Source organism: Gambusia affinis, linkage group LG11 (assembly GCF_019740435.1).
Source record: "Gambusia affinis linkage group LG11, SWU_Gaff_1.0, whole genome shotgun sequence".
Classification (NCBI taxonomy): Eukaryota; Metazoa; Chordata; class Actinopteri; order Cyprinodontiformes; family Poeciliidae; genus Gambusia; species Gambusia affinis.
The window spans coordinates 7719352-7733542 of record NC_057878.1 but is presented as its reverse complement, the minus strand read 5'-3'; the positions used below and the strand labels follow the sequence as shown (position 1 = coordinate 7733542).

General features: G+C 41.4%; 1 protein-coding gene across 10 annotated transcripts in view; it reads right to left on the bottom strand.

Moving 5' to 3' along the window:
* The window catches only part of LOC122840429 (mitogen-activated protein kinase kinase kinase kinase 4-like), a 99434-nt gene that overhangs the window by 4056 nt on the left and 81187 nt on the right, over nt 1-14191 (bottom strand). For 8 of the 10 annotated variants that reach the window (XM_044132851.1, XM_044132849.1, XM_044132852.1 and 5 more), the window contains 9 exons: nt 13084-13446; nt 11032-11146; nt 8129-8296; nt 7068-7211; nt 5112-5246; nt 3108-3208; nt 2656-2805; nt 2354-2513; nt 1344-1483 (listed from right to left, as the gene is read on the bottom strand). In XM_044132851.1, coding sequence (XP_043988786.1) covers nt 1344-1483; nt 2354-2513; nt 2656-2805; nt 3108-3208; nt 5112-5246; nt 7068-7211; nt 8129-8296; nt 11032-11146; nt 13084-13446 — 1476 coding nt within the window. The remainder of the gene's footprint in view (nt 1-1343; nt 1484-2353; nt 2514-2655; nt 2806-3107; nt 3209-5111; nt 5247-7067; nt 7212-8128; nt 8297-11031; nt 11147-13083; nt 13447-14191) is intronic. The other 2 variants (XM_044132855.1, XM_044132857.1) reach the window with 1 other exon arrangement.

Sequence of the window (14191 nt, the reverse complement as noted above, 5' to 3'; positions counted from 1 at the left end):
ACAGGAAACGGGTGGGAATTTTATCTGGGGCTTTTGTTTGACAAATTACTGACCTGTTTCCTGAAAGAAATAATTCCCCTAAGTTCAAGTGTGGAGTTTTACTATCATTTCCCTTATAGCTTGTCAAAACTTGGGGTGCACAAAGACGGGGGAGTTGGCGGGGGTGGGGGGTACGGACCAAAAACAAATCCAAGGTCTAACTTTCATTAGGCTTTTTTTCTCTGGACAAACGGGAAGTAAATTCAGAAAAGAGAGAAGAGAAACTTGGGCAATTTGGACACAGCTGAGCCAACACTGGCTGAAAATGTAGAAAATCATTTCAGTTTCACAGCTTACACGTGTGATCCTCTGCAGAATGGGGTCAATATTAGCATTTGTGTGTGACTTCTTGGTCCTCTGCCATTTTATTTATTTTTTAAATATATACAGCAGGTTGAAATACGGGGCCAATTTCAGCAGCAGAAGGTTTCAGAGAAGAAGTTTCGGTGCAACTCTGGAAGGTCCTGCAGTCAAGTCAGCACAGCCATGCAGCCGAAGCAAGGACGTGTGGTGTAATCTGGAATGGAACCTGTTCACATCCGCCACTCAAACCTCATTAACGTTCTTGCATTTGGTCACTTTCCAACCACAAATTTCAAATTGGGATTTTATTTGATAGAGCAACACACAGTAGTGCATAATTGTGAAATAGAGGGCAGGTAATTCATGCTTTTTAATGTCTGGACAAATAAAAATCTGAAAGATGTTGTGGCCATTTCTATTCAGCCCCTTTTTACTCCGATGCCTCCCACAAAAAATTCTCTTGTGTGTAATTTAATCCCAGTTCGATTTAGGGAATTAAATTAAAATGAGCTTCATCATTTCCATTCCCATGATTAATATTTTTTTGAAGGGCAATTCTGTTTACAGAGACTTTTATTCATGGTTTTTGTTGCTGTGTTTTATTTTGGATTGAATTATCTCCCAGTTCCAGTGTTCAGCATGTACAAATTTAAAGCTTATCTTTTAGAGGGCAATCTTGAATTATAACGCCATATGTCACTTTAAATTGATATAAAACAATTATATCAATCATCGCAATAATTACTGGGACAACCACAGACCTACTGTGACTGAGCTTGATCTATTTTGCAAACGGAGGCTTTAAAATCTGTATTTGTAAAACAAGAGCGAAGCACTTTCCTTCAAATTTCCAATCAACTTCAACTTTGTTTCAGTTTATCACATCAAACCTCAACATGATGCGTTCAAGTTTGTGTTTGTGATGAAACAACAGGTGAAAAGGTTTTGTAGGATATGAAGTTTTTGGTTTTTTTTGCATTTTCTCCACCATTCGTTCTCACCTTATCGTTTCTTTCACAGAGGAACTTGAGTCTCTGGGCTCTCTTATGCATAAAGACTCCGTCCAGGTGACCAGTCTCCACTGAGCGGATCTCTATGGCCTTCTCGCCCCAGCCCATGATCTGGTTGGAGCGAATGTAGGCTGAGGGGAGATTTACAAGTTAATACACTAAAGGTTTTAGAAGTGTAGGGTTAAAGTGGACACATACTTGGTAGTGCTAACAGCTAAGAATTGAATCAGGTAGATAAAAATGTAGAAGGGGGCAGATAGATGTACATACATGCTTGTTTATTGTGTAGCAGAAGTGGGCAACTAAAAATAGTTAGTTGCGCTAACCCTGACGTATTAGTAAACATAAGTTCTGCCAGCAATAAAGAGTTATGCAAACACGGTAATTAGCAGAAGCTATTGCTAAGGTGTTAAATGTGTCAATGACACAACATGTGTTGCAACACACGTTACAGGTTCAAGTTTGTTTTTATACACCTACATGGACGGTTACGCTTTAGCAAGTCACATTTTTATAGCTTAATATAGTTTCATAGTTGTCGAGAATTGCTAACTCTGTTGCTGGTTTTGCCAAATTGACCACAGCAGGGATTTGGTCAGAAAGCACAATGGACATCAGTAGACCTAAAACTGTTTACTCAAAGACAGGGTGTAGTTCTACTGTGATTATTGTCTTTTGGGTACAAGACAATAATAAGAAACATCATTTGTTGCACCGCATCATGGGTGGAAGGCGTGTCCTCATCCGCTTCAAAATAAACATCTAGCTACTTGAAGCGTTCTCATCAGTCGATAACCAAAACTTCAGCACAGACGTCGAACTTTATTCGACTGAAATTTTACAAGGCAGCCAAATAAATCGATGCTTTAGAATTTATGCTGAGAAGTTAATTCAGGGGAAACTAAATGCTTTCAAAGTTGGCAAAAAGGCTAAAGCGTTGAATGAAAAGCTAGCTCAGTTATTAGCGCCTCAATGGAGGCGTCGTTGCCATAGCCACTCACCCACTGAGGTGGGCATCTCCCCCCACTGCAGCACCACGTCCTTGGTGATGCGCCCGTAGGTGTTGACGTAAACCCCCTCGTCCTCGTAGCACACCAGCAGCTCGATGCCGTCGGTGTTGGGGAGGATGATGATGGCGTGAGACTGTATGTTGTTCTGGATCTGAAGGCACAGAAACCAGAAGATGTGTGCGCTTGACCACCGGTCTCAGCAACGTCATTACCCAGCTTTAAGCAGAGACATGAGAAACGGCTGCTCTACAGCATGGTGGCTAAGCCGTCCACCGTGTCGGGGAGTCTCTTACGTGGGTTGGCAGGTAGATGTCGTAGACCGCACCGGAGTCGACGTCGACGGCGTGGAAACCTGAGCAGGAGCCGTAGATGACCTTTAACCTTTGCCCTTCCTCCACAGTGAGGTCAACCAGCAGGGGCTTGTGCACCAGGTCACCGAAAGACTGTTGAAGACAATAATTTGAGTTCAGACAAACAAACTAGAACAGGGGTCCCCAACTCCAGTCCTCAAGGGCTCCCATCCTGCAACTTTTAGATGCATCTCTGTTGAAACACACCTGGATCAAATAAACTGCTCATTACCAGCCTATTGCAGAGCTGACTGGATGCAGGTGAGAGAATTCAGACATTTTGGAGCAGAGATGCATCTAAAAGTTGCAGGACAGTAGCCCTTGAGGCCTGGAGTTGGGGACCCCTGAACAAGAGGCTCAGCTGTTAGCTACAGCTGTCCCAGTCGGTTCTGTACCTTGAAGGCCATGAACTTATGGTAGGGTTTGGGCGCCCAGGCGTAGACCTCCACCGAGTTCTTCAGAGCCAGGACCAAGAACTTGATCCTCTCGTATTTTACTGGGAAAATAAACATTTAAATGAACGGATGACACAAAGAAGCAAAAGGACAATTTTTTGGTCCAGTTCATGTTGCTTGGTTAAAGCTTATCTGCTCAGAAGATTCATAATCTCGTAAAACTAACTAGATTTTAGTTCACATGCAATCACTATTATTAATGCATCGTTCCTTTTTATATGATGGACACCGCTTGAATGCAATCAACTGAAAGTTTACAAAACAGTTCTTTAGTATTCAACATTTTGAAGCTAATTGAAGGTTTTCAAAGTTAGCTTAAGGGCTAAGTGAACAGCTAGCTCCTCTATTGGCACGTTAGCGGCAAATTCTCAAAGGCATTTGTTTTGTAAAATGTGTGCAAACCTGAGTTTGCACATCTTCCTAGCTCTGACACTGGACAGAAAAGATAAATCTGCTCCAGAAAAATCTCAGGGTATTTGCACTGATGCAGCCTGCACACATTTAAATGAGATGTAATGCAAGTGTTTATGGGAAAGTTTATTTACCTACACTCTGTTAAATAATTATGTTTTGTTATCATTCTTACATAAGTAGTTACCAGTTTACTCTTCATTTAAAGGTTTAGTATTCACACCCCAGAGAGGAGGAATTTGTTAAACTGTGTGAAAGACAAAACTTGCTTCTTCGCTAAACCTTGAAGCTGCAGCTGCTTCTTATCTTGGGATTCTCCTTAAACTGCTTGCGTGTTGAATGAAGTTCTTCCTTGTTTCAGAAAAGCCCTTCTTTTATTTATCACTCTCCCACATTTCACTCCCGACTCCTTTCTTTCCTCCTGCTTAATAAAAAGACAGGCTCTGCTGCAGGGAGTCAGAACGCATGGAAACACCTTGAAGAAATAGTTTGTTGTGTCGTCACCTTCTGCAGAAGCTTGGTTTGAAAACTCATAAGCCTTGTCTGTGGTTCTCTTTTTATGTAGGTTTGAGAAATACCTATCAGTCCATCCAGAGCAGGAGAAATACAGCATGCTTAAGAGGAGACGTGTTTGAGTTTTGTAGACTGCATCCAAAACAAAGGTGTCTGCTGAATGTATGCTTTTGCAGATGAAAGGTTTCTGCCTTTTGGCAATTGAACAACATAACATATCAAGGCTAACAATCATCCTTTCTGATCTATTAAACCTTTTTACTAAACTATTTAGGAGAAATGAAGAATACTTAATACTTTTTGTGTTGCGAAATATCCAATAAATAGTCCCCTTCTTTCCACATGTGTTAATTCGAGAAATGCATAAACCGGCATCGGCTCCAGAGCTTTGATGGGAAATACATTTGGCGACGGCTCCAGTAGAGAGAGTGGAGTTTCCAACAGGAAGTGCTCAGTGGCACTAAAATCACCAAGGGCATTCTGCATTTTAGACAGGACTGAGTGGCTGCATGCCCTCTCGGTTGCCACTGACTTAAAATTTCCTAATCGAGGTTTTCCCTCCTGTTATTTATCGGTGACATGCCTGCCTCGGACACACGAACCCGCTCTGTATCATCGGGTGAGTTTATAAACCCGTTTTAATCCACAGGTGGTCAGATGAACGTCAGCCAATGAGACAGTATTTCATAACGGAGGGGTGAGGATGAAACGTTACTACTGTTGTGTCGGTGTCTTAGATCACCGTGTATCTCGGGGAAAATGTGCTGGTGACATGTTGGCAATTCACAAACTAGGAATCTTAACCTAATCTTGTGCATCAACGAGCTTTAACCGAGGATTGGGTGAGAGCCTCACAAGACTAAAACAACTGAACTGAATGCAACCTGTGAAGCATCTGAAATTAGCTTTGGCTGAAACTAAGCCACAGAGGGAAAACCATATAATGCCCATTTAGAAGAAAATATTCATGGACACTCCTGGAGATGAAACTCTTAACATTCCTCGTTCAATCTTGCGTACCAACTTTGTAGTGAACACAGCCTTCCAGATCCCCTACGGTGGTCCAGCCCTGTTTCTTCTCCACCTCAGGGTCGTTGTGAAGGATCTTATTCCTCAGCCAGGACAGGTAGTAGACACGCAGCTTGTTCTTTTTACCTGGCATGGAGCGAGAATGGAGGGAGGAAGGAAGAAAATAACTTTATTACTGTGATCTGAGCTAACATTTACATGATATGCCGTCTATAACGTCAGATATATTTTCCCTTGATCATCCGATTCTGTAAAAATGTCGGAGTCTAAAAAATATTTCTTTCTGTACATAAAACACACCAACAGTGTGACCATGTCCACAGACAGCACTTTGTGTTTTCACTTTAGCTAAAAATCAGTTTAAGGTTGCTTCAATTACAAACTTAATTGAGATAATTAAGTTTGTAATTGCTTCAATTTTCATGGGATTTTAACAGGGACGTTATGGCAGCAGCAACATCCCGTTTCATGGGAAGTAAAGAAAAAAAAACATTTCCGCTGCAGTTCTGCAAAATATAGTGAATCACGTTTGTCACCACAAAATCAATGTATGCAAAAAACTGCAACTGCAAAGGACAAGTTTGGTGCAATATCTGCTGGGCTGAAAAATGGATGCAAAATGCATACAAATATGTGAAATATAAATATTTTGTTGATTCGCTGTGTCTTTTGGACGCTCCAAAGACGCCACATGCCTCTCTTTTAATTTAAGAAAGTTCCGGTGACGTCGCAGAATTACAGAATATCTGATTTTCGTGATCAGAAACCTCCAAGTTGCATTAAATCACCTTCGCTTAAATCGTATGGCCTTTATTTACGTTGTCTCCTGGCAATCGTCTGACATCAGTCCGTCAGGATGTGGTCTCACTCGCAGAAATTCTCTCACACGACGAGCCGAGAACCGTCCATGACGTGTAAATTATTTTTACATGTCGGAAATGCAAACGGGTTTCACAGAAGGACATGAACGTGTGTGTGTGTGTGTGTGCAACCCTGCTGCGTTTCCTTCCATCATGGAAAAGCTCGGCCATGTGTCAGAATCACAAAGCGAAGACGCACACAACATGTTCCTCACGCAACATCCGCTGAGCTCAAAATGTATGTTGTGACACCGCGTGTGGGCTGTTGAGAAAGAGGAGAAGTAGGGATGCGGATGGACTTTCAGTCTGAGAAAATTGGGCTTAGACTGGCCCGAAACCCACGGGCGTCTTTTGTTCCATTTGCGAACGCTTCGTTTCTTCACCAGAAGGCTTTTGTCGTGAAGGAATACTGAAGGCTGCACGTTTTGCTTGCACTTGCAGGAGTGTGTGTGTGAAAATAGTTCAAAGAGAGAAGCAGACTGGACAAAAGGAGACAGAGAAAAGGAAGTGAAACTAGTTTCATGTCTCAGAGTCAATTATAGCTTCTCTGCATTTCCAGTCTCCAAGCATCAGTCTGTCATTGTCCTGGTCTTCAGGGTTTCTGCCAGTTCCACGTACTCAGATGTAAGACACTGACGACCGATATTGACAGAATTGTACAAAATTCATTCAGTCAACTGCAGATAAATTTGCATTGAGAAATAGACTCAAAAAAAAAAAAAGTTAGCCTGCTAGGTAGTGAGGGGAGAATTAGCAGCCTCGACCGTCTCAGGGCGATGAAGGAGCCTGAGGGACACAAACTTTCACCTGACAGAAAAGTCCCAGGAAAAACAAACATAAAAAAAACTAAATACATGATACTGAATAGTATTTAAGAATAGACCATTCTTAAATACATGATATTTAAGAATAGCATAAAATTTTCTCTTGTATTACAGAGCAACTTACGTTTTGAAACGAATACGAGACGTTTTACGGCTTTAATTTTACATTTGTGAATGTGGACACTCTGCACCTGCAAAACCTTTGCCTCCTAAAATGCAAAACCTTTTCAGTTTTTTTTGCACCTTCCGTGAAGGACGTTCACCTGATATAGTGACGAGGACGTTGAGTCCCTCCAGGACGTCCATCTGCTGGAAGCGCCGCCGGTTGATCAGAGGGTAAACTTTCCCCTGACCGCTGCGATCCAGCAGCATCAGGCCGCTCTCTGTTCCCACCAACAGGTTCACGCCTTGAACACACAGACAGAAATGTGGATCTAGGAGAATATCTCACCTGGTAATCCAACGGTGAATCACTGTACCAATCTTTAACGCGGGTTTTGTCAACTTGCAGGCTTCGCTGTGGGGTCACAATGCAAACAATCTGCTTTTTGAGCAATGTTGTTCTGGTTTTAGGTGACGGACCAACATAAAGGCGACTTTTCCCCATTGTGTGGATTTATCTCTATTCAGCCTCAATGCTTTGTGGATGCCTTTAGTGATACATCTCTGCCGGGTTTTAGCAAAATAAATCAGTATTTTGGTCTTGGAATAAATTCTGAGTTGGATTACGATCAGCTGAGGTAAAGCAGCCACACAGCATGATGCTGCCACCACCATGTTTCATGTGTTCTTTCGCGTTTTTACTGCGTCACCAATGACTTCCTGTTTGCCACTCACCTGTCAGGTGGGTGGAACCTGCAACAGCTAGTTGTCCAAAATGGACGATACACCATTTGGAATGTTTTTTATAATAACAAGTGAATACCATACATCATTTCTCTTACAAATCTTAATAAAATACATTTAAGTTTGTTGGTAATGGGACAAAATGAAAAAGAGTTGAAGGCATACGGATATTCTTGTATAGTACAGAACATGTTTGTTATTTTATTCTTCTAAAATTGAAAATAATCCAAAATGATCTTACTGTCAATATTTATTTATTTTTAATCTTTAATGGCAGTGAATTGTTTCCAAGCAACAGCAGTGATTACTGGACTCTCCACCAGAGAAACCCAGCAGCTCTTCCTGTCGGGGCGTTGCTGACACCCAGTGGTGAAGACGTAAACATGATTTCTGCATTTTCCCCTCACAGCTTTTTTTCCTCTCTTCTGCAGAACTAACAGGAAACTCATTTCCTCCATCCAAAACAGACGACCTTTACCCCAAAGTGCGGCACACAGGATCTCGGAGTTGAACCTCTTCTTGTACTTGCGGATCTCCGGCGTGTCGCTCTGAGGGCGGGTGTTGACCGGGTTGACGTTGACCACGGAGCCTTTCCGGGACGGGTCGGCCCTCAGCGCCTCCGCCAGCCGGGCGTCGTTCGCATAGCCTGAAAGGTGAAAGGGCAGGGGTCAGGTAGGAAGGTGAAGAAATCTACCAGACGGGGTGAGGATCAGTTAGAAAAACGTTTCCTTCAAGTGGAAAGTAATTGAGGGCCATAAAATGTTGATCTTTTTCATTTTTATTTATTCTTTTTGTGGCTATTTTTGTTTAAAATAAAAGTATTTTTAGTTTTTCTCCTTTCACCTGGACAATTATAAACAAAATCATTTTTCAAATAAAAAAGAAGTCAGATTTCTGTAGAAAAGGGGGCTGCAAATCCATGTGGAGTGAAGCCTCGTTTTGTTCCAAAAAGAACCCGTGACAAATCCATGAAGTAGTTACCTTTATTTTTTACAATTATACAGCATAATTAAATACTCGACATTGAAAAAAACCTGTTTCCAGGCCCAAGCAGTTTTTAAAGAAATAGAACATTTTCTTACAAATAACTACAGTAAAATAATCATTTTGATGATCAGTACGAAGTACAGTAGGTCAGATTGTGACTCGTGTATTTCTCTGTTCCTCTGACTCTGACGCTGCGCCTCACTTCGCTCTCTAGTGTCTTTTTCTCCTGAAGCCTGAGGTGCCGGTGAGTTTTTTCAAGAGAAGAACATTGTTATCGGTAGTTGTTGTCGCTCTTTTTTAATCTGGGCAAAAATATTTGCCAAAATTTGTCAAGCTGCATTACCGTACGTATATTTTAACGTTATTGGCACGTTACAGTATATAGAGAAGAAGAGCGGAGAGACTGTTTAGCCAATCAGGACACAGAACACAACGCACTGTGAAAAAGACAACTGCACTAAAAACATCCGGGAAGCAGCGAGGCTGTGAAAGGTGAACCGCGTTACAGCGAGGGTTCACTGTACATCTGATACATAAATCACAATAACACCAGTTGTTTTCTGCATCCTTTTGGGTGTGTGTCCTCAGCAGATTTTCACCAACTCAAATTTTAAGACTTTTTAAGACCACCGTGAATGCAATTTAAGACTTTCATTGCGACAGAAATCTTCATAGGGAAATCGCAAATGAATTAATTGGTTAAAGGGTTAAAAAAAAAAAGAAAAAGAAATGAGCCATGACAAAGACGAAGATTATCTAGTCAACTGCTGATATATTTGCACTTTCCCAAAGGATGTTAAAAAGCTAGCTAACTTTACCTTTGCTAGCTAGCTATCTTGCAAAGATACTGGTATAGTGGTAGCAGCAATGGCTTTCAGTCGCAGAATGCACTAAAAATGTCTGCGCGCAACTCAAAAGTTTCACATAACAGTAAAGACCCGCAAGAAAAAAGAAAACTACAGAGAATATATGTAGTTTATTAAACAGTCCTGCCACAGCAAAATTTAAGACGTGTGATCAACAACTTACTGTTTTACAATGAATTTAAAACATTTTAAGGCCTTATGTTTAGGTTCACAAATGTAAGACGTTTTATGGACACGCAGTCAGCATGACAAAATATCGGTGGCTTGTTCTTCGAAAAACATCTTTATTTAGCCAAGTTTACCAAATGGGTGAAGCAAAATCTGCTGTTGAGTAAAAACCACAAGATGTTTGTGGCCCTATTTCCAAAACACGCATGATGAAAGATGAATACTTTGTGTTGTAACCTTCCACTTTTAGAAGATGTGCATTTTGCTTTTGAAAGGCACTGACATTTACTTTGCAAGATTATTTTTCTTTCAAAACTCCATCCTTGAGGTGGAAAACCAAGTTTGTGCATTTCTTTTTGTGGTCAAGGATCGCGCAAAATTCATTCTGAGGGTTGCAAATGTCCACACTTTGGAGACCCTCGCTATACGGTGAACTAAAGGCAGAACATGTTCTCTTAAAACAGCATCTGGAAAACCGATACGATCAGAGGATTATGAGTTGGATATAGAAAATGTTGAGAGTGCTTTCAGTGATTGCAGAGAGCTTCAACCCTTGAGTGAGTAAAAATGGACGCCGTCTGGCCATGAGCGAAGTAAAAGAGTTAGCTAGCTGAGTAGCATGGATATTTTAGCAGCTAGTTACCGGTAGCCTCAACCGCCTCGAGTTGAAAAACACAATGAAGACGTTTCCGTGCAACTCAAGCTTTTGTCTGGCAGGAAAGTCCCGGAGACAAAAAAAAATACACCGTTAAAAACTCCTGGCATGACGACGTTTACAACTTGTGACTAACGCATTTAAAGCCACCTTACATTTTTAAAAATGAATCTCTGACATTTTAAGGCCTTATTTTATTCATGAATCAAAGACTTTTTAAGGACCCTGTTAAACAGCAAAAACACTAAATCTTACCAAGTATTTTTGTTCTACTTTCTAGTGCAGATATCTTAGTACACTTGAAATAAGACAAATTTAACTTAAAAGAAACTTTTCACCAACATATAGAGGCTTGTTTTGAGTAAATAATTCCTTCATATTGACAAAAAAGTCCTACTTCCGTCGGCAGATTATTTCACTTATAACATGGAAAAAATATCTTGTTACAAATCTGCCAATGAAACCAGGCCGTTTTCATCAATATTAAGTAAATATTTACTTGAAACAAGCCTCTATATCCTCCTGAAAAGTTACATGCGAGTTAGTTTTGTCTTATTTGCACTAGAAACTAGATCAAAAACACTTGGTAAGTCTTTGCGTTTAAATAATTACCTCCTGAAGTGGTCACTAAGCGGCAGCGGAAACCGGCTTATTTAAATCAGTTTTTAATCAGGATGCCGTGTAAAAAGTGATCCGGACACCTACCGACATTGTTGAGGGCGCTGCCGGTCGATGGAGACACTTGGAGGAGGCGTGGGTCAATGAACGGAGTGAAAGACGAAGAGGACTTGTGTTTCTGCATGTTGTTACTCGACTGGCTCTGTTCAGGGAAAAGGAGGCATTAAAAAATGATCAATCAGTGATTAATCATGGATGGTTGTTTTTTTTTTTTTTAAAGGACCAAAAGTAATACTGCATTCATGCGGACCAGCTAACAAGGACACGCGTTTCTGTATGTTTCATGCAAACATAATGGGCAATGCAATCCAGGGGTTCAAAAATAAAACAATAAAAGGTAAAAAAACAAAACACGAAAAGGACAACCGTGTGGATGTGGTTGACGAAGTGGAAAACAATGACACAAAAGGGAAACAAATGTAGTTTTTGTTTTTCCCATGGATTGAAAGCATACTTGCCGTTGTACAGTTTACTGGCCTGAGTGGTATGAGCTACTGTCAGGGGAATATAAGAACGAACCGTTTGCTGAAAATAGGCAACATTAAGATCGATGATGAGACACACAGTAGAAGTTCCTGGTCATATTTTCATCAAAAGCACACACACAGTCTCAGGAGGAACTGTAATCAATAATCCAGTGACCATACATCTTTTCACCTGAATTAATTTTGCTTAAAAAAACCAAAACAGCATTCAATCATATTTCCAAATTTCCCCCCAGAGGACTGGTCAAGTAGTGGCCAGTAGAGGGCACTGTTCTGATAAAATCTCTGTGATTAGTTTTTCTGGCTTTGTTTGCGATCTAAAATCCGAACATGTTGGCCTCCTGGCAAATATGTGTGAAAATGAATCAATTTTTTCATTGTAGCAGCAAGAATCCGAACTTTAGCCTTTGTCCACGCTGATTTGGTGGGAAAGAACGTAAACATTTGAAACAAGCAATTTAGCAAACTCATTAATGAGTGACACCCTAAACTGTCAATATAAACATAGTTTATGAAGCTGATCATAGTTTTGAGGAACTTCTAATTGGTAATCCGATAACTACTGTTCACTTTTGGTGCAGATGTGACACGTCTAGACATCACAGCGCAAAGAAAGAGTTTACATAAAATCAAGACAGTTTTACTGTCATGAACACAACACAGCTGGATGTCATAGAAAAACAAAGTCTCTTCAGTCAGAGGCGTCTTCAAATTCGCTGGAATACAGACTGCTACAGGAGACCCAACAAATCTTTGAAGAATTTTGAATAATTTGAGGTCCAACGACATTTAATTTCACTTTGGGATCAATAAAAGTAGTTTTGAATTTTGAATCGAATTGAATTTCGAATGTAGGAGGAAGATAAAGGAGCAGTTTATGAGAAGATAAGCGGCATTTGGAGTCGCCAAAATAAACATAAAATGCTCGAAACAAACGCACTGCTTGTTCAGTAGTGGTTCTAGAACAAAAATAACCGAAAATCTAAGACGGAGACTCACAGCAGCAAACACTCCAGGTGGATTTGGCACCAAATAACATGTATGGCAGCCACTTGTTAAGCACGGTGGAGGGTATGTGATGCTGCACACCGACTGTGATTTCAAAAGCTTACTATATTTTGAAATGTGTCAAGATTTTATATGGAAATCAAGTTTATCTGTGCAGCACATTTCAGCAACAAAGCGGTTAGAAGTGCAGAATGTGCCAGAAAATGTAATATGTTGTCACTGGGTCTTTCAACGGGATAATGATTATTGGAATATGGTCCAATCAAGTCAGAAATGGTTCTCTCTGTATGCTCCAACATTGTGAAGATTGCACCCAGTGCTCTTGTCTCAGGAATAAACGGTTCTACAAGGAGTATCAACAAATGTGCCAATAATTATTGCTTAATAGCATCTTTCTTTTTTTTCCCCACAAATGAGTTAATGTACTGACATTAAAGTTGCTTTTTCCCCCTAAATGTCTCTGTGTCAGATTATGCAGCTGCAGTAAAAGCCAAATTGAAGACTTTTCACACATCTTCACCAGGGGGCCCAACAAGCCGTTGGTGTCTGGACTACGCCGCTGTCCGCCCGGCTCTGGGTGACGTACCTCTGCCAGAATGCCGAGCTTCTCCAGCGGGCTCTGGGGGGACATGGTGGAGGGACTGGCGAGGCTGGAAGAAGAAGGGGAGCTGGATGCAGAGGAGGAAGGGGAGGAGTGGTGGCTCTGCTGGATCAGGTCTGGGAGGTGATGGATGCGGCCGGCAAAGCCGTTCCGGTCAGGGTGCTGCGTGGGGTGATGGTGGTGGTGGTGGTGGTGGTGGTGTTGGTGTTGGTGTGGGGGGCTTGGGGTGTGGAGGATGAGTCCCTGCGCAGGCGCCGCGCCAGGGCTCGGAGGGAAGCCCGCGAGCAGGCTAAAGGTCTGCGTTTGGCCCGACGCGGGGGCCGCGCGCTTTCTGTTGTCACCTGCACTCTGGAAGTAGAAAGAGGGGCAGACAACTGTGGGTCTACGTGTGTCCCTGATGAGCTCACGGGACGGGAACGTGTTAGCTGGAGCGAAGGGCAAGCTACAGTGGCTAATCTACAGGTGAAAAGAAAAACTCTGGTTAGTAGCTTGTTATTGGGTTAGACTGTGAAGTTAACTCTGCTCTTCCTTGGAACCATTTCAAACTGCAGCAGTCGTCTTTTGGATTGACATTTACGGTGCATGAAAATGGTAAGTTGACGTTTTTCACATGTCATGTTACAACCACAGACCTTAGAAGCTGCGTTTCCATTACAAATGTGAGTAAATCTTTGCCAACACTCTCCTGATGTCGAAAAAAAAAAAAAAGACAATTTCTCAATTGCAGTGTTTCCATTTAATGAGAAATGAAATGAAAATCAGGCGTGAATACGGATGTTGATGCGACTCCGGAAAATATGGAAGCTTAAATCAAAGCACGCTCATGCTAGAATGGTCTAGTTAAAGTCCGGACCGCAGCTCGCTTGAGAATTTGTGGCAAAACATGAAACTTGAAGTTCACCGAAGATCTACTTTCAATCGGACCGGACAAATGGATGCCACAGTTTAAGATGTTTATTTAAAAAAACTAAAAAAAAAAACTACAAGTGGTGGTTGTAACATGAAGAAATGTGAAAAATGTTTAAGGGATGTTTGCATCCCTTGAAAAGGTAATGTTACCTTACGCATGTTATATAAAGAATTTAGTTTTATT